Source organism: Palaemon carinicauda, chromosome 10 (assembly GCF_036898095.1).
Source record: "Palaemon carinicauda isolate YSFRI2023 chromosome 10, ASM3689809v2, whole genome shotgun sequence".
In the NCBI taxonomy this organism is placed as follows: Eukaryota; Metazoa; Arthropoda; class Malacostraca; order Decapoda; family Palaemonidae; genus Palaemon; species Palaemon carinicauda.
The window spans coordinates 116,146,002-116,167,441 of NC_090734.1; the positions used below are offsets into that span (position 1 = coordinate 116,146,002).

Here is a 21,440-nt window from a genome sequence, read left to right on the forward strand (position 1 = left end):
ACACTACAGTATCAGTGAGTATTAGGTTATAGTACAGTATTACTAGATAGGAACAACTTTTGTTATACAAAACAGTAAGGGGATGATGACAACTCGGTAAACTTTACCTTACCACAATACTGCACCGTAACATTACTGTGACCAGTATGTACTGTACATACATACATATACCAAGGCACTTCCCCCAGTTTTTTGGGGTAGCCGACATCAAACAAATGAAACAAAAAAGGGGACCTCTCCTCTCTATGTTCCTCCCAGCCTGACAAGGGACCCAACCGAGATCAGCTAGTACTGCTAGGGTGCCACAGCCCCCCCCTACCCCGTTATCCACCACAGATGAAGCTTTATAACGCTGAATCCCCTACTGCTGCTACCTCGCGGTCATCCAAGGCACCGGAGGAAGCAGCAGGGCCTACCGGAACTGTGTCACAATCACTCGCCATTCATTCCTATTTCTAGCACGCTCTCTTGCCTCTCTCACATCTATCCTCCTATCACCCAGAGCTTTCTTCACTCCATCCATCCACCCAAACGTACTGTACGTGTATGCAAATATACTGTACCTATGATTATAAACTGTTATAGAAACAGAGTTAAAATAATATTAGGCAGTATTTACTGTTAATCATCAGCTCAGGCACCAGCTCGTGGCAAGGGGCAGTGACTTTTTAGGTTAGGAGTTATCCCTCCCTAGTGCAGTATTTATTCGCAAAAACTTCCTTTTCGCGCCTGTCTGTAACCTAACTATCGAGAAGGAGGCCTGACTATCCATATAAATGATGCAGAAGTTTTTATCCATGTAAGAATAAACATTTTCATTATATCAGAGACAATCAAATTCAGTTTCTGAGAAGACAGAAGGTAGCTTACCATAATATTTTGCTTTCAAGTTTTTAAGCTGAGTGATCTTCAACTGGTTAACTAGCCGAGCATGTATCACAGGCAGCGTGGTCTCGGGAACCGCAGCTTTTAAGGCTGCTTCATCTACTTCACCACTGGCAGCTAACACCTCTTTAGCCTCTTCTCTCAGTTCGTTCTCTATTTCTTTGGTCAAGAGCTGAGGGAATAAAGACAAATAGCTTTAGTAAATGAAATATGAAAATCAATGTCTCAAACTTATTCAGTAACAAAAATTATTGAATTCACATACATCAGTAACATATACAAAATTTTATGATGTAGTTCCATACCTGGTGCAGAGCAAGACCTAGACAACTAATCATCCTTGCTGGAGAATTTATAATCAGTTCTGATAGGTCAGTGATTTTCTCTTTCAAAGACTCATCTTCTAACAGCATGTTGAGATTCACTGGATATGAGCGTCTCTCTTCTATGGCAGGCCGTTGCATTTCATGACGATGTCTTTTGAAATAATCTTCAAATGCTTTGACATATGTAACAGTCTCAGAATGCTCACTATATCCTAGAAACAAAAAACTATTATTTAGGCAAACATCAAAATTAACAATACAAACAATATCAATGTTTCCTTTTATGCAAATTGATATTTACAAAAATCATGACTTTCTAAATGCCTAGCTGCTGGTCCACAGCAATTTACAGACCATCAACATATTCTAAGTTTGTCATACAGTGCTTGGTCTCCTCTCTTTTTTCTTTGCTACAAGTGCTACCCTAGGTATGCACAGTACAATAGTAGATTCTTTACATTTATTAAATTTCATCAGGTAAATATTACAAATTCTTTAAGTAATATTATAAACTTGTAAGTAATTTGTTTTTTTCCTAAAGATACAAACCTGTAGCTATTTACTGTATAGGGATATTACTTTCGCCGAAGCTGTTAGACGAGCCATAATACTTTTAGCGAGGGTTTACCACCCACCTGCTAGTTAGTGGGGGAGGTTGGCTACTACTCCACTCATTCACACACCTGGGTTGAGTAATTACTTTAGCTTGCAGGTAGGACTTCTAGGGGGACAGGTGCTGGCGGGCAAATCTGTATAAATAGCTACTGGTTTCTATCGTTAGGAGAAATACAAATTTGACATTTGTTCCGACACAAATACAAACCCTCCGCTATTTATAGGGATGACTTACACCTTAAGCGGGTGGAAGTCCGCACCAACTGGCTTCTCCGTACGTGCTTGTTATGTTGAACTATTGTACAGGATGTAGATTATGCAAATCTACTCAAAAAGTTTACCAAACAAAAAGGAATGAGTACCCTAACTACGTTAGAAAAGGAACAGTCGCCAGGACAGCCTTGTAACTAACTCCTCAAAGGCACTGACCAGAATTCACTAACAAATGCTGAAACACTCCTGAGAATGACATAAGAGGAGGAAAAGGAATAGTTGACGACTGTCTACCAAAGAGATACCGACCGTCTCGCTGGATAAGTGTTAGGTGAACGGGAAAATTTTATACAGACCAGGGTAGCAAACACATAATGGCACACTACCTTTCGCTTCACAGAAGAGAGAGGATAAGTAGAAGGCGACTCGTGCATGAAGTGAGCGCCTAGACTGATCAAACCTAGCAGTGTCGAGTGACCTCGAGTTATGCCAAACAACAGCCGAGGTCACCAACAATGACTGAAAACATCGGACACCTAACCCCTGGAAGAGCTGTCATCAGGCAATATCAGGAGTCGGCAGGCAGCTATTTGCTTGCCAACGAAAGAGCCTGGTCAAAACCCAAAGTTCTCAGCATATGCCTAAAAGTATCTTGACCCCAAAGACGATGAGCCACTGAAAAAAAAAAGAGCAAGAAGTGGGAAGGGGACACCTCATTTTAGTGGAATGAATTCCTGAACCAACCCATTACTTTTAATGTTAGTAGAAATGAGGGAATGTCACATGTGACTCATCACCAACACCGACTGCAGAGTACGTGTCGTCTGGTTCATTAAGACCTTGTGCCAAGCGAAAGGGACAAGAAGGAGGCCTTCAAGCACCCAACAGCCAAGAAGATGGAGTGCACCAATAGTGTGTTAGGATCCAAATGGCCTTCAGGATAAACCTGTTACTAAATCCTCAAAGCACCAAACAGAGGCACTACCAAATACCAAACCACTCCTCAAAATGAAATAATAAGCAGAGGGAAAAGGCATATCTGGCAACTCCCACTCCAGTAGGGAACCTGTCTTACTAGTTCAGTGTCAAGCAAAAAAGAGGGAAACTCCACACAGCCCATAGTCGCCACCACCAACCATTAGATTACCTGTTACCTCACATGAGAAGGCACCGTCCGCATGAAGCCATCTCCAATACTTGACGACAGGAATGTTCCACCTGAGAACCACCATTGTAGTCATGACTCTGAAACTGTGTGCTCCTGGATCCTGGTCCCATGGACACTAAGGATCCTCACCCAACAAAATGTTTCTGAAAGAATGAAATCACACTCTAGACAAAAAGTCACAAGAACCACCAAAGAGAGTAAAAAGTAACAAGGGCAATTAGGCATGCTGGCTACTTCCACGTAAGAGTACGAGAGGTTCTCACTGACAAAATAATCAATTACTCACTTTACTTAAAGGCTGTTTTCCTGGTCCTGGAACACATGGAAACCATGTGCCTGTCAGACCTAACAGATCTGTTTGTCATATACAGTGTTAGGGAAGGATAATTATACAGCGTATAGTATTCCACATAAAATGTCAATTCCACAGATTGAAGCACTTACATAACAAAAAAAGACAAGTTCTTTGGTTATACAAAAAAAAAAAAGTTTCTTTTATGTTTAAATTGTCTTCCTTTTCAGTTGAAGCATAAACTTTCTAAGCAAAAGTTCTTAGCTGAGTATAGTTATTCCAAGTCAAATCTAATTATCATTAGCATTATTAACTGCTAAGCTATAACCCTAGTTGGAAAAGCAGAATGCTATAAGCCGAAGGGTTCCAACAGGGGAAATAGCCTAGTGAGGAAAGGAAACAAGGAAAAGTAAAATATTTCAAGAACAGTAACATTAAAATAAATATCTCCTATATAAATTATAAAAACTTCAACAAAACAAGAAGAGAAATAAAATAGAATAGTGTGCCTGAGTGTACCCTCAAGACAGTGGAAGACCATGATACAGAGGCTATGGCACTACCCAAGACTAGAGAACAATGGTTTGATTTTGGAGTGTCCTTCTCCTAGAAGAGCTGCTTACCATAGCTAAAGAGTCTCTTCTACTCTTACCAAGAGGAAAGTGGCCACTGAGCAATTACAGTGCAGTAGTTAACCCCTTGGATGAAGAAGAATGGTTACCCTTCCAAAGATATGCTTCTTGAAGATCTGGCTTAATGCTTAGCATTAGCCTTTCACCACTGAAGCTAGTTTTTCCCTCTCGGAGATACTCCCTCCATCCATATACCAAAGGCACTTTCCCCAATTTTGGGGGGTAGCCGACATCAACAAAGAAACAAAACAAAAAAGGGGACCTCTACTCTCTACGTTCCTCCAGCCTAACCAGGGACTCAGCCGAGTTCAGCTGGTACTGCTAGGGTGCCACAGCCCAACCTCCCACATTTTCCACCACAGATGAAGATACTGTACAATAAAAACTTGGCAATCAGGGGTATAGTGCCTTGAGTAGAGAGATATCCCTTCTACGACACCAACCATAAAAGATCGTCCACTTCCCCTGACTTACTGCGATAGAGGACTTCCTGATGTATGAGGTCGCGTAAGGAGGTAGCTCCCTCGGAACCTTCGTCAGCAGCATTAAAAGGTCTGGGTACCACTCTTCATGCTGCCATAGCAGAGCTATTAGTGTCACTGATAGGTTAGAAGACAATCTCACTTGTTGAGGAGCCTTTGGATCAGACAGAATGGGGGGAAGGTGTAGATGTCCTGAGTGTCCCAAGAATGCTGGAATGCATCCTGGAATGCTGCCTGCGGATTCGGTGCTGGAGAACAGTATATCAGCAGTTTTTGGAGGATCCGGTGCTGAAGAATGGTATATCAACAGTTATTATTATTATTTGCTAAGCTACAACCCTAGTTGGAAAAGCAGCATGCTATAAACCCAGGGGCCCCAACAGGGAAAATAGCCTAGTGAGGAAAGGAAACAAGGAAAAATAAAATATTTTAAGAGTAACGACATTAAAATATATATTTCCTATATAAACTATAAAACCTTTAACAAAACAAGAGGAAGATAAATCAGATAGAATAGTGTGCCTGAGTGTACCCTCAAGCAAGAGAACTCTAACCCAAGACAGTGGAAGACCCTGGTACAGAGGCTATGGCACTACCCTAAACTAGAGAACAATGGTTTGATTTTGGAGTACCAGTATCCTTCTCCTAGAAGAGCTGCTTACCATAGCTAAAGAGTCTCTTCTACCCTTACCAAGAGGAAAGTAGTCACTGAACAAATACAGTGCAGTAGTTAACCCATTGAGCGAAGAAAAATGGTTTAGTAATCTCAGTGTTGTCAGGTGTATGAGGACAGAGGAGAATCTGTAAAGAATAGGCCAGACTATTCGGCGCATGTGTAGACAAAGGGAAAGGAAAGAACCATAACCAGAGAGAAGGATCAAATGTAGTACTGTCTGGCCAATCAAAGGACCCCATAACTCTCTAGCGGTAGTATTTCAAAGGGCGGCAGGTGCCTTGGCCAAGACGTCGCGAACAGGTCTATTAGCAGTGAACACAAAATCAGGACTTTGGTCACTATCTGATAATCCAAAAACTACATGGAACCAACCGAGTCCTATTACTCAAATTGTCTGCCAAGATGTTCTTTCTGCCTGGAATGAATCGGGTTGAAAGGGAAATGTTTATTTTCTGTCCATCGCAGAATCTCAACAGCTAAATGGCAGAGCTGCCATGAAAACGTACCTCTTTGTTTAAGTATGCCACTACAGTTGAGTTGTCACTCATCAACACTAATGAGTGACCTAAAAGGAGTTGTTGGAAATTTTGAAGGGCTAGAAATGTTGCCTTCAACTCCACGATGTTTACCAGTATCTGGCATTGCAGATCAGAGTCGGACCATAGTCACAAGGCCATGTGCTGTTGCTGCAGCTGAAGCCCCGATCCTTCCGGAGACCTACCCCTTTAAGAAAGTTGAAGTCTTACATCCACCAACTCGTCTTTCCTCTGCTCTGGTCCTACCAGAATATACTCTTCTAGAAGATCCCTGCTCCAAGAACATAGGGTCTTCAGCAGCCACTGAAGTGACCGAATGCAAAAACAACTATTAGGGACTACGCATTCCAAGGAAGTCAGGTGTCCCAACAGGCAGCATTGCTACCGAAGGGCTTGTAGTGAACCTCACATGAGAAAGGGTTGAGCCACTTCCTTGAACCTTTTAAATACGCTTAGTGATGGAAAAACCTTCCTTAATCGGGTGTTTATTTGCATTCCAGGTATATCAGATCTTGTTTAGGCTGCAGGGATGACTTTTCAGAATAGTCTGTCTCGAGGGGCAACAGTCTCTAGGTGTCGACAAAAGAGATCTCCCTCAGAATATCAATACCCTACGGGGCCTATGGTGGAACGTGTCTCCTGGAGGCAAATTACCTGAACCGGTCTTTTATGTCTCTGGTGGAGCTTTGCCTCGAAGACTCCCAACTTCTCCCACACGGGGTTAGGTTATGGAAACCTTGCCCTGACAACCTGTCTCCACATGCTTCTGATATCTGAAGAAATGCACCAACAACATGCATACAGGAGCTAGTGGCAGAGGGGCTGACGGTACAAGCTCTGATCAGAGGAACAGGGACTGAAAGGCCATAGGGAACATGAGTGGTGGCTGTCGTGCTCCTATATCTGGGATCGGAGGGAGCACTATGGTTCTCTGGAGACACTGTTGCCACCAAAGGTATGTCAACCAAATCATCGGAATGAACCGGTGAAGCCGCCAGGAGCAGCTCAGGTGGACAAGGCTGCTTCAACAATCTCCTGTCTCAAAGCCAAGATCAGGAGTCCATAAAGGTGCAGCAGACTGAGCCCGTGACGGAGGAGTGTGCGCTTGTACATGCGTCGTCATATAGCGAACAAGGCACGTCTAAAGTAAGCGTCGAGTTACTACTCTCACGAACACCAACCTGCAGAACCTCAGGTGGAGGAGGAACTGCAGAGTATGTCGAGGCTTGGGACATGAAACCAAGCAGAAGGGAATCTCTTTTATCAGCTCAAGAGGGGGAGAAGCCACCCCCGGCAGGAGCAGGTGTATACCCCTACTGTGCTTCTTGTCTCAACATCTCAAGGAGCCTGTCCTTCAACGGGGAACCTGAAAGCCATAACAGCTCCAAGGCATTGAGGGAAGACTCCCTTAGGGGAGAAGATGCCTCTACAATCATACCTCAATGCTACCCAGAGGTCAAACAGTCATGACTCTGTCCTCTGGAGGAAACCAAACAGCCAGGAGGAGTTAGGAGAGTTCCAGGGGAGGGAGAAGACTGTTAGGACTTATAAGACCTTGAGGCTGAGCTCAGGGGGCAAAGAAATCCTTTTAGACCTTCTGCCTCATCCAGCTGAACCACTCCCGCTAGAAGGATCTTCACTCCCGAAACTCATTGCAAGGAGATGCCTCCATGCAGGAGTGTCATCTGCACGAAGGGCAAAGCCGGTGAAAATCTATCTCCAAAGCAGCTCAACGTGCCAAGACAAACCAGCATGTTTGCTACTCCTCAGTTAACATTCGGTGACAATCACACCTGAAAAGAAAAAGCAAAGAAAAAGTTAGTATAGCAGTATGTAATAAATGGCAGGGTGCAGAGGGATACATCTGCTCTCTACCATTGCCAAATCATACCTTGATTTCATTAGTAGTGAAGACTGAGCAGCCTGTCCCTGATGTACCTTACTCATGCAAGAATTATATGAAATTTCAAGCAGACTGGAATGGGATTTTGCATGATCTTTTGGGCTTGAATTGGTCACAATTGTATAGTAGTGTTGATCCTGTAGTCCCTTTGAATGAAAATCTAGTCAACATAATTGAAAGGGGTATCCCTTCTCGTGTACTAAGGTACCGAGTGAAGGACAGAGCATGGTTCAATAATGATTGTAGACATCCTTATTTGTAGAAGCAGGAGGCCTATCATCTTTGAAGAGTAACAGATCAGATTTGACTCGGAATAACTATATTCAGCTTAGAGCTTTTGCTCAGATAGTTTATGCTTCAACTGAAAAGGAATATAATTTAACCATAAAAGAAACCTTTTTCTGGTAAAGCCCAGGAGCATAAGTGGTGGATTACCCTTAAATCTGCACTCTTTGGTGTAGATGCAACAGTTCCCGCTTTATTTAAACAAGATGGCTCTGTCCCTCACTGTCCATAGGAAAAGGCAACCCTTTTGGCAGATGTGTTTGACAGCGAGCAGAGTAATGAAAAACTTGAACTTCCTCATTCAAGTTTTTCTGAGGCTAAACTAACTAGTTTAGCTTTTTGATCTCGTGAAATTAAAGCTCTGTTGATGGATCTTGATGCTTATGGAGGTGTAGACCCAAATGGTATTTTTCCTTTGTTTTTTATGAAGACTGCAGATTTCTTACCTCCGAAGGAATCTGTTATTTTGCGCAAGTTAGCAAGAAGAAGAGCTTTTAGCAGTTGGAGAATTGGTAATATTACTCCACTATGTAAATGGATTTGTGGTAGCTCAAGTCCAACTGTTTACCGCCCAAATTCCATAACTCCCATATTATCTAAAGTTTTTGAAAGTCTTTTGGCAAAACGTCTTCATAGGTTTGCTGAAGGTAATCATCTGTTCCCTAGTTTACAATTTGGTTTTCGTAAAGGCCTTGGAGCATGTGATGCCCTTCTTACAATCTCCAATGCTGTACAGAAAGCCCTTGATTGTGGTCAGGAAGTTCGTAGGATTAGCCTTGATTTTAGTGCTGCCTTTGACCGTGTTAATCATGATGCCCTTGTTTTCAAACTCAAACAGTTTGGAGTGGGTGGGTCGTTTCTTAGCATCATTATTGAACTTTTAAGCAATAGATCACAAAGAGCTGTTGTTGATGGGCATCATACTGATTATAGAAATATGATATTTTAATTATAAAATAAATTTTTGAATATACTTACCCGGTGAATATATAATAGCTGACGCCTCCGGCGGCTCGACAGAAAAACACAAAAACTCGCGAGCGATCGCTATGAAGGTTGCGGGTGTGCCCACTAGCGCCAACTATCGGCCAGATACCGCATATACATGTAAACAGCTCCAATTCTTCTCATCCCGCTGGGTCTCTATCGAGGAGGAAGGGGGGGCCTTTAATTTATATATTCACCGGGTAAGTATATTCAAAAATTTATTTTATAATTAAAATATCATTTTTAAATATTTAACTTAGCCGGTGAATATATAATAGCTGATTCACACCCATGGTGGTGGGTAGAGACCAGAGTTAATTAAGTTTACAGCGTATATGCTTAGAGTTTTTGACAGTTATATCATAACAAAACCCAAATATATATAGGTACCTGGTAAGGAAGTTGACTTAGACGATTACTCTGCCTTGTTAGTCTGTCTTCCTCACGAAGCCCAGCGATCCTCTTAGGATGCTGAAAGACTCCCAGGAGCTGAAGTATTAAGGGCTGCAACCCATACAACAGGACCTCATCAAACCCCTAATCTGGGCGCTCTCAAGAAATGACATTTGACCACCCGCCAAATCAAAAAGGATGCGAAAGGCTTCTTAGCCTTCCGTACAACCCAATTAAAAAACATTTCAAGAGCAGATTAAAAGGATATTGGAATTAAGGGAATGTAGTGGTAGAACCCTTACCCACTACTGCACTCGCTGTAACGAATGGACCCAGTGTGTAGCAGTCCTCGTAAAGAGTCTGGACATCTTTTAAGTAAAATGACGCGAATACCGACTTGCTTCTCCAAACGGTCGCGTCCATAATACTTTGCAGAGATCTATTTTGCTTAAAGGCCACGGAAGTTGCTATAGCTCTAACTTCGTGCGTCTTAACCTTAAGCAAGCATCGGTCTTTTTCATTCAAGTGAGAATGAGCCTCTCGTATTAAAAATCTGATAATATATGACAAAGCATTCTTTGACATAGGCAATGATGGTTTCTTAACTGAGCACCATAATGCCTCAGATCCACCTCGTAAGGACTTAGTACGAGCTAAGTAGAACTTAAGAGCTCTAACTGGACACAGCACTCTTTCAAGTTCGTTGCCTACGATCTCTGACAGGCAAGGTATATCAAAAGACTTAGGCCAAGGACGAGAAGGCAGTTCATTTTTGGCCAGGAAACCAAGTTGAAGTGAACATGTGGCTTTTTCTGTAGAAAAGCCGATGTTCTTACTGAAGGCATGAATTTCACTGACCCTTTTAGCCGAAGCCAAGCACACTAGGAAAAGTGTCTTGAGGGTGAGATCCTCCAGGGAGGCTGAATGTAATGGCTCAAACCTGTCTGACATGAGGAACCTTGGGACCACGTCTAAGTTCCATCCAGGAGTTGCCAAACGACGTTCCTTAGAGGTCTCAAAAGACTTAAGGAGATCTTGGAGATCTTTATTGTTGGAAAGATCTAAGCCTCTATGACGAAAGACCGAAGCCAACATGCTCCTGTAGCCCTTAATCGTGGGAGCTGAGAGGGAGCGAACATTTCTCAGATGTAAAAGAAAATCTCCGATTTGGGCTACAGAGGTACTGGAAGAGGACACAGATGCTGACTTGCACCAGTCTCGAAAGACTTCCCACTTCGACTGGTATACTCTGATGGTAGAAGCTCTCCTAGCTCTCGCAATCGCACTGGCTGCCTCCTTCGAAAAGCCTCGAGCTCTTGAGAGTCTCTCGATAGTCTGAAGGCAGTCAGACGAAGCGCGGGGAGGCTTTGATGAACATTCTTTACGTGGGGCTGACGTAAGAGATCTACCCTTAGAGGAAGACTTCTTGGAATGTCTACCAGCCATTGAAGTACCTCGGTGAACCACTCTCTCGCGGGCCAGAGGGGAGCAACCAACGTCAACCTTGTCCCTTCGTGAGAGGCGAACTTTTGCAGTACCTTGTTGACTATCTTGAATGGTGGGAATGCATATAAGTCCAGATGAGACCAATCCAGTAGAACCGCGTCTATGTGGATTGCTTCTGGATCTGGGACTGGTGAGCAATAGATTGGTAACCTTTTGGTCAACGAGGTGGCAAAGAGGTCTATGGTGGGTTGACCCCAAGTAGCCCAAAGACTCTTGCACACGTCCTTGTGGAGGGTCCATTCCGTGGGTATCACCTGACCCCTCCGACTGAGACAGTCTGCCAAGACGTTCAAGTCCCCCTGGATGAATCTCGTCAACAGGGAGATGCCTCGATTTCTTGACCATATGAGAAGGTCCCTTGCGATCTCGTACAGCGTGAGGGAGTGTGTGCCTCCTTGCTTGGAGATGTACGCCAAAGCTGTGGTGTTGTCTGAGTTGACCTCTACCACTTTGTTTCGAAGAAAGCTTTCAAATTTCATCAAGGCCAAGTGGACTGCTAATAGCTCCTTGCCGTTGATGTGCATGCTCTTCTGACTTGAGGTCCACAGACCCGAGCATTCCCGACCGTCCAGGGTCACACCCCAACCCAAATCCGACGCGTCTGAGAACAACACGTGGTTTGGGTTCTTGACTGCTAGGGATAGTCCCTCTCTCAGACTGATATTGCTGTCCCACCATTTCAGGCATGCCTTCACTGGTTCGGAGACTGGGATTGATACCGTCTCTAACGTCTTGTCCTTATTCCAGTGAGAGGCTAGATGGAACTGGAGAGGCCGAAGGTGTAGTCTCCCTAGCGAGACAAACTGCTCCAGGGATGAGAGAGTCCCTACGAGACTCTTCCAACTCCTGACTGAACAAACGTTCTCTTTTCAGCATTAGTTGGACTTTGAGCAGGGCTTGTTCTATTCGGGTGGCAGACGGAAAAGCCCGAAAAACTGGACTGCGAATCTCCATCCCCAAATATAGAATAGTCTGGGATGGGATCAGTTGGGACTTTTCTAGGTTGATCAAAAGTCCCAACTCCCTGGCCAGACTCAACGTCCAATGTAGATCCTGCAGACAGTGATGACTGGACGATGCTCTGAGAAGCCAGTCGTCCAAGTACAGGGAGGCTCGGATTCCCGATAGATGGAGGAATTTTGCCACATTCCTCATGAGCCTCGTAAACACGAGAGGAGCAGGACTGAGGCCAAAGCACAGGGCTCGAAACTGGTACCCCACATTCCTGTAAACAAACCTCAGAAACGGTTGGGAATCCGGGTGTATAGGAATGTGGAAGTATGCATCCTGAAGGTCGAGAGACCATCCAGTCGCCTTCCATTAATGCTGTCAAGACAGCCTGGTAGACTTCATCGTGAAGTTTGTCTTGACAATGAACACATTGAGCGCACTTGCCTCTTACGTACTCCTGCAGTGAACGTGGCTGCCAGATCATTGGAGCCATCCCTGAGGGACTTGTTCCTGCAGAGAACGTGGCTGTCAGATCATTGGAGCCATCCCTGATAGCCTTGTTTATGCATGACATAATTGTACAGCAAAACTTCAAACGCTCGAAAAAACTCATAACAGGAGATGGTCTAGCTCTGAAGCCGACCATAAAATCTTGGAGCGTCTCATAGTCAGGCGCCAGGGAGTGTCTATGAGGTTTGAGAAGTCTATCTGGGCAGAGGCAGGAACTCCCAAGCCGAGAACTTCTCCCGTGTCATACCAGACTCTCGCTCTATAAGCCAGTTTAAAAGGAGGGAAAGCAAAGGCTGTCTCCCCCAAACTCCTCCTGGTGATCAACCAGTCGCCTAGCAAACGTAAAGCTCTCTTAGAAGAGCGAGAGAGCACTAGCTTAGAAAACAACGGCTTCGAAGTAGCTAGGCCTAGTGTAAACTCTGACGTTTAGGCGAACGAGGAGCAGCAGTTACAAAAAGATCCGGACAAAGATCCTTAAAAATCAGCATGATTTATTTAAAGTCCATAGAGGGCTGAGCAGCTTTAGGCTCCTCTCCGTCTCACAGAGTCCCCAAGGGAATATCAGTAGGAGGGGGATCAGCAACTTCCTCATCTGAAGGAACCTTGTCCGACAATTGCCGAGTCTCAAGCAAGGGAGGGACCTGCCGTGGTGGCAATGCTTGACAAGCAGAGTCCACACGCAAAGGAGCAACAGTAGCAGTCAAGGACGCTATGTCATGTAACTGCTTAAAGGACTGACCAGCAACAACAACAGGTGCGGGAGGACGCTAGACGTCAACTCGAAACTGCCTTGACTGCCTAGACTGAGCAGTCAAAACAACTCTTGACTGCGGTGCTTAACGCTCAACGTCAAAACAAGTCAACTTCGCTGGTTGGCGAACGTCCTGAACGTTAACAAGAGCAAGCGGCTGCGGCTGAACGTCCACAAGCGGCTGAGAGTCAACACGGGACTGCATCGAGTGAGGCTCTACAAAACGTGATTGACGTGACTTTGTAACGTCAACGTCAACAGGACGAGCAAAGGCTCGTTTGGGCGGCTGACGGCCAGGATCTCGATCAGCTAAGCGGCGAGGATCGTGAACCTGCTCAGCAGAATAGTCCTCCATAAGAGAGGCAAGCTTATTCTGCATGTCTTGCAGTACAACCCATTTAGGATCAACGGGAATGGGTGCGGTAAGAGACGAGGGTAACGTCTGTGACTGCAAAACCTTGCCTACAATAAGACTCTCGTAGCCTGTGTTACGCTTCTGTTAAGGCGTCGAGCAGTCTTCCGATGACTGCACAGGGTCAGAGCTGTCCCAATGGCTACAACCAGGACGCTGGACCTGTCCTGAAGGGACTGACTTTCGCTTTAAGGGTCTCGAAACCTTGCTCCACGGTTTCTTACGCGATAAGCCTTCGGATGACGAGGAGAAAACCGTCTCGCTCGTCTTATGGTAGGGGCGGTCTTGACGAGACACGCCTGAAACCATAGAGGGAACGTCTGTTCGTTGGTTAAAGCCTCCCGAACCCATAAGTCCTACGACATTACTTCTCCCTGGGGCATGGGAGCTTGCAAGAGGTCTCGGACTAGGCGAACGACAGGCACGAACAGACGAACCCTCTGTCGCAACACTGATAACACTTTGCGCAATTATCACTTTATCACTACGATTTTCTGTTTTGCACTTACTTCACTGAAATCGAATTTTTCAATAATTCACTTTAGGCATGAATAAAACTGATTTCTACCTGAAGCACGCAATTCTACCCTCATCAAAAGGTTATAATTGCGAAATCAGTCGTATAATGTAAGCACATTAATACAAGCAAAAAACAGTAAACATATATATCGAATAAAACGGAAATATATAAAGATAAAAGGATCAGTGACTGGGGAGGAGACTAAACACTAGTTCATTCAAAACTACGTTTTCAATCTCTCACCGTACAGTGCCTTGGGACGAGAATAAAAACTAAAAACGTTTTATCCTTTCTCCCCGTACAGAGACTTGGGACGAGAGTAAAAAACTGACTCAAGAACAACGTTACTCGCTTGGGACGAGAATAAAGATCGGAACGTTCTCTCTTCCTCTCTCTCTCTCCGTCTCTCTCTCTCTCTCTTGATTTCACACCGAAGAGAAAAGCCCACCCACCTTTCGTCAATAAACAGGTTATTTGACCAAAGGAAAAAACTGAAAGGACTAAGAAATTGAAAATTAACAAGTTCCTTTAAATTAGTATTTAAAACATTTCAGTTTGAAAGAAGAATGAACAAAACGTCAGAATCGATTTACTCTTTCTGCAAATTGAAACCGTGATTCTCTCTCTCTCTCTATCGTAACGATAGAGCGTAAACTGCGTAGCATAAATAAACCAAACGTTAGTTCATCTTTGAAACAGCACGAAGACTATTCAAAGAAAATCTTTCATAAAATATCTACTAAAAAATATTCATTTAATAAGTTTTAAATCATTTGCTCTGTAAAAGTTATTTACGATTGAAAGGGCTCAACGTTGTTTAACTTCGGTTTCCAAGTTAGGACCGCCTACTCTCGGATTAGGGGAGGAATAGGTAAGGCCGCATATAAACAAATCATTAAAATTTATCTTGATGTTTATTATAAATGGAAAGCTAATCGAAGAGGCCTAATAAAGGCGGGTGAGATATAAAATATATAGAGGAAAATCTATAATTAACAACAACAATTTATAACGTGATAAGATAATTGCTAAAAGCCTAAAACACCCTTCCGTACTAAGGGAAGGGTCGGCCATTTTGAAAAGTCAAAGAAAGTCCAAAAAACAATCCAAAGTCCTCAACAATTAAATCTATCCAAAAAAGAGTTCAAGATTTAAGTTGAAGATAAAACACCTGCACTGCGAAAGCTCAAACCAAAAGGAAGTACTTCACCAAGACTGTTGAAAAACTCCAGGTTAACAGCGAGTAATGGTACGTCTTGTCGATCAGACCGACAGAGAAGAATTGGAGCTGTTTACATGTATATGCGGTATCTGGCCGATAGTTGGCGCTAGTGGGCACACCCGCAACCTTCATAGCGATCGCTCGCGAGTTTTTGTGTTTTTCTGTCGAGCCGCCGGAGGCGTCAGCTATTATATATTCACCGGCTGAGTTAAATATTTAAAAATGATATCTGGTGTTCCTCTGGGTAGTATTCTTGGCTCATTACTTTTCATACTATACACACATGACATGTCGTTTGGTCTAGAAAACATGCTTGTTGCATATGCAGATGATGCTACTCTCTTTGCATCAATTCCATCTCCTAAATGTACAGTAGATCTGGGGTTGCTGAATCCCTTAAGAGATCTAACTAAAATTAGTGCATTGTGCAAATTATAGGGTATGAAGTTGAATCATAACAAAACTCAAAGTATGATTGTAAGTAGGTCAAGGACCGTGGCTCCTCAACATCCGGATCTCAGCATTGATAATGTTTCTTTAACTTCGTATGACTCTTTTAAAATTTTAGGTGTGATTCTCGACAGTAAATTTACTTTTGAGAAACACATTTGGTCTGTGTCTTCTTCAATTGCACAAAAAATTGGCTTATTGAGAAAGCCTCTCAAGATTTTTGGTGATCAATCTATTCTGAAGAAGTGTTTTAATTCTTTCATTCTACCTTGTTTTGAGTATTGTTCTCCTGTCTGGTCTTCAGCTGCTGATTCTCATCTTAATTTGTTGGACAGAAACTTACGGTCTATTAAATTTCTAATTCCGGATCTAGATACTAATCTTTGGCACCGTCGTTCACTTAGTTCTTTATGCATGTTGCATAAGATTTTTTATAATTTTGACCATCCTTTACATTCAAATCTAACAGGACAGTTCCATCCTGCTCGTAATACTGCGTATGCACTTAGTTCTAATAGTCAGGCCTTCTCCATCACGAGGCTCAATACCAAACAGTACAGTAGAACCCCCGGGGTACGGCGTCCCCAGCTTACTTTTTTTTCAAGTTATGGTGTGGAATACGATGTTTTTTCGTCCCCTCGTTACGACATTTTCCCCACCTTACGGCATCGAATTCCAAAATTCAAACTTGGCGGTTTTTACGCGTACGACTGTGCGAGTCACTCGCCTACCACCATGCTCATACGTCACTGCATACGTCACTAAGAAGCTGGTCTGCTATTGGTCGGCATCACGGCGTCACTAAGATACCGATACGCTATTGGCCAAAATCCCTCCCACAATGCCTGAGAGAGATGCTTAATCGCGCGCTCAGTTCAGAATCTTGCGTGCGTTTCGTAAAGACTTGATCTCATGTGAGTGCTTGCGATATTGTACTTTTTGTGTATTTTAGAGCTTAATTCCAACTTTAATTCGTTAGCCATGGCCAACCCTCAACCGAAGACGAGGCCGTTGATGATCCTGCCCCTGAGGGTGATGTTGAGGAAATAATTTCAATCAGGAGGTCCATAGGGCTTGTTGTCGATGAGGCTGACGTCCATAACCTTATTGAGGAGCACAGGGAGGAGCTTACGACTGAAGACTTGAAGGAGTTGGAGGCAATGCAGTCGACCATCATTCAAGAAAAGCACAGCACTAGTGGTGGCGAGGACGGGGGGGAGACTGAAGAAACAACATCGGTAGAAATAAGGGAAGCTATCAGTTGGTATGAAAACCTTACGAGATTCATTGAAAAAAAACACCCAGAAAAACTTCACACAGGTCGTCTTCTGGAGAGTGTTAATGACAAGTGTATGAGTCATTTTAGAAATATTTTGAAGTCGTCGGAAACAGGCTTCTTTGGATTGATATTTCTCCAAAAGAGAAGTGTTAGAGAGCAAAGATGATATAAGTGATTCTATTAAAAAAGCTAAAAATATGATATTTTAATTATAAAATAAATTTTTGAATATACTTACCCGGTGAATATATAATAGCTGAGCCTCCGGCGGCTCGACAAAAAAACACACAAAAACTCGCGAGCGATCGCTATGAAGGTTGCGGGTGTGCCCACTAGCGCCAACTATCGGCCAGATACCGCATATACATGTAAACAGACCCAATTTTTCTCATCCCGCTGGGTCTCTATCGGGGAGGAAGGGGGGGCCTTTAATTTATATATTCACCGGGTAAGTATATTCAAAAATTTATTTTATAATTAAAATATCATTTTTAAATATTTAACTTAGCCGGTGAATATATAATAGCTGATTCACACCCATGGTGGTGGGTAGAGACCAGAGTTAATTAAGTTTACAGCGTATATGCTTAGAGTTTTTGACAGTTATATCATAACAAAACCCAAATATATAAAGGTACCTGGTAAGGAAGTTGACTTAGACGATTACTCTGCCTTATTAGTCTGTCTTCCTCATGAAGCCCAGCGATCCTCTTAGGATGCTGAAAGACTCCCAGGAGCTGAAGTATTAAGGGCTGCAACCCATACAACAGGACCTCATCAAACCCCTAATCTGGGCGCTCTCAAGAAATGACTTTGACCACCCGCCAAATCAACCAGGATGCAAAAGACTTCTTAGCCTTCCGTACAACCCAAAAAACAATATTAAAAACATTTCAAGAGACAGATTAAAAAGGATATTGGAATTAGGGTTATGTAGTGGTAGAACCCTCACCCACTACTGCACTCGCTGCAACGAATGGACCCAGTGTGTAGCAGTCCTCGTAAAGAGTCTGGACATCTTTTAAGTAAAATGACGCGAACACTGACTTGCTTCTCCAAAAAGTCGCGTCCATAATACTTAGCAGAGATTTATTTTGCTTGAAGGCCACGGAGGTTGCTATAGCTCTAACTTCGTGCGTCTTAACCTTAAGCAAACATCGGTCTTTCTCATTCAAGTGAGAATGAGCTTCTCGTATTAAAAATCTGATAAAATATGACAAAGCATTCTTTGACATAGGCAATGATGGTTTCTTAACTGAGCACCATAATGCCTCAGATTTACCTCGTAATGACTTAGTACGAGCTAAATAGAACTTAAGAGCTCTAACAGGACATAATACTCTTTCCAGTTCGTTGCCTACGATCTCTGATAAGCAAGGAATATCAAAAGATTTAGGCCAAGGACGAGAAGCCAGTTCATTTTTGGCCAGGAAACCAAGTTGAAGTGAACAAGTGGTTTTTTCTGTAGAAAAGCCGATGTTCTTACTGAAGGCATGAAGTTCACTGACCCTTTTAGCCGAAGCCAAGCACACTAGGAAAAGTGTCTTGAGGGTGAGATCCTTCAGGGAGGCTGAATGTAATGGCTCAAACCTGTCTGACATGAGGAACCTTAGGACCACGTCTAAGTTCCATCCAGGAGTTGCCAAACGACGTTCCTTAGAGGTCTCGAAAGACTTAAGGAGATCTTGGAGATCTTTATTGTTGGAAAGATCTAAGCCTCTATGTCGAAAGACCGAAGCTAACATGCTCCTGTAGCCCTTAATCGTGGGAGCTGAAAGGGAGCGAACCTTTCTCAGATGTAAAAGAAAATCTGCGATTTGGGCTACAGAGGTACTGGACGAGGACACAGATGCTGACTTGCACCAGTCTCGAAAGACTTCCCACTTCGACTGGTATACTCTAATGGTAGAAGCTCTCCTCGCTCTTGCAATCGCACTGGCTGCCTCCTTCGAAAAGCCTCGAGCTCTTGAGAGTCTTTCAATAGTCTGAAGGAAGTCAGACGAAGAGCGGGGAGGCTTTGATGGACATTCTTTACGTGGGGCTGACGTAAGAGATCTACCCTTAGAGGAAGACTTCTTGGAAAGTCTACCAGCCATTGAAGTACCTCGGTGAACCACTCTCTCGCGGGCCAGAGGGTAGGAACCAACGTCAACCTTGTCCCTTCGTGAGAGGCGAACTTCTGCAGTACCTTGTTGACTATCTTGAATGGTGGGAATGCATATAAGTCCAGAAGAGACCAATCCAGTAGAAACGCGTCTATGTGGATTGCTTCTGTATCTAGGACTGGAGAGCAATAGATTGGTAACCTTTTGGTCAACGAGGAGGCAAAGAGGTCTATGGTGGGTTGACCCCAAGTAGCCCAAAGACTCTTGCCCACGTCCTTGTGGAGGGTCCATTCCGTGGGTATCACCTGACCCCTCCGACTGAGACAGTCTGCCAAGATGTTCAAGTCCCCCTGGATGAATCTCGTCAACAGGGAGATGCCTCGATTTCTTGACCATAAGAGAAGGTCCCTTGCGATCTCGAGCAGCGTGAAGGAGTGTGTGCCTCCTTGCTTGGAGATGTACGCCAAAGCTGTGGTGTTGTCTGAGTTGACCTCTACCACTTAGTTTAGAAGAAGCTTTCGAATATCATCAAGGCCAAGTGGACTGCTAATAGCTCCTTGCCGTTGATGTGCATGCTCTTCTGACTTGAGGTCCACAGACCCGAGCATTCCCGACCGTCCAGGGTCGCACCCCAACCCAAATCCGACGCGTCTGAGAACAACACGTGGTTTGGGTTCTTGACTGCTAGGGATAGTCCCTCTCTCAGACTGATATTGCTGTCCCACCATTTCAGGCATGCCTTTACTGGTTCGGAGACTGGGAATGATACCGTCTCTAACGACTTGTCCTAGTTCCAGTGAGAGGCTAGATGGAACCGGAGAGGCCGAAGGTGTAGTCTCCCTAGTGAGACAAACTGCTCCAGGGATGAGAGAGTCCTTACGAGACTGTTCCAACTCCTGACTGAACAAACGTTCTCTTTTCAGCATTAGTTGGACTTCGAGCAGGGCTTGTTCTATTCGGGTGGCAGACGGAAAAGCCCGAAAAAACTGGACTGCGAATCTCCATCCCCAAATATAGAATAATCTGGGATGGGATCAGTTGGGACTTTTAGGTTGACCAAAAGTCCCAACTCCCTGGCCAGACTCAACGTCCAATGTAGATCCTGCAGACAGCGAAGACTGGACGATGCTCTGAGAAGCCAGTCGTCCAAGTACAGGGAGGCTCGGATCCCCGATAGATGGGGGGATTTTGCCACATTCCTCATGAGCCTCGTAAACACGAGAGGAGCAGGACTGAGGCCAAAGCACAGGGCTCGAAACTGGTACCCCACATTCCTGTAAACAAACCTCAGAAACGGTTGGGAATCCGGGTGTATAGGAATGTGGAAGTATGCCTCCTGAAGGTTGAGAGAGACCATCCAGTCGCCCTCCATTAATGCTGTCAAGACAGCCTGGTAGACTTCATCGTGAAGTTTGTCTTGACAATGAATACATTGAGCACACTTGCCTCTTACGTACTACTGCAGTGAACATGGCTGCCAGATCATTGGAGCCATCCCTGGGGGACTTGTTCCTGCAGAGAACGTGGCTGTCAGATCATTGGAGCCATCCCTGAAAGCCTTGTTTATGCATGACATAATTGTACAGCAAAACTTCAAACGCTCGAAAAAAACTCCTAACAGGAGATGGTCTAGCTCTGAAGTCGACCATAAAATCTTGGAGCGTCTCATGGCCAGGCGCCAGGGAGAGTCTATGAGGTTTGAGAATTCTATCTGGGCAGAGGCAGGAACTCCCAAGCCGAGAACTTCTCCCGTGTCATATCAGACTCTCGCTCTATAAGCCAGCTTAAAAGTAGGGAAAGCAAAGGCTGTCTCCCCCAAACTCCTCCTGGTGATTAACCAGTCGCCTAGCAAACGTAAAGCTCTCTTAGAAGAGCGAGAGAGCACTAGCTTATAAAACAACGGCTTCGAAGTAGCTAGGCCTAGTGTAAACTCTGACGTTTAGGCGAACGAGGAGCAGCAGTTACAAAAAGATCCGGACAAAGATCCTTAAAAATCAGCATGATTTATTTAAAGTCCATTGAGGGCTGAGCAGCTTTAGGCTCCTCTCCGTCTGACAGAGTCCTCAAGGGAATATCAGTAGGAGGGGGATCAGCAACTTCCTCATCTGAAGGCACCTTGTCCGACAATAGCCGAGTCTCAAGCAAGGGAGAGACCTGCCGTGGTGGCAATGCTTGACAAGCAGAGTCCACACGCAAAGGAGCAACAGTATCAGTCAAGGACGCTATGTCATGTAACTGCTTAAAGGACTGACCAGTAACAACAACAGGTGCGGGAGGACGTTCGACGTCAACTCGAGACTGCCTTGACTGCTTAGACTGAGCAGTCAAAACAACTCTTGAC

The 21,440-nt window shown here is 44.2% G+C and overlaps 1 protein-coding gene across 1 annotated transcript in view; it reads right to left on the bottom strand.

The window, feature by feature from the left end:
• The window catches only part of LOC137648203 (vascular endothelial growth factor receptor 1-like), a 72,353-nt gene that overhangs the window by 29,238 nt on the left and 21,675 nt on the right, over positions 1-21,440 (bottom strand). Inside the window, 3 exon segments of the mRNA XM_068381128.1 lie at positions 473-576; positions 871-1,057; positions 1,191-1,423. Of these exon segments, the coding sequence (XP_068237229.1) occupies positions 473-576; positions 871-1,057; positions 1,191-1,423 (524 nt within the window).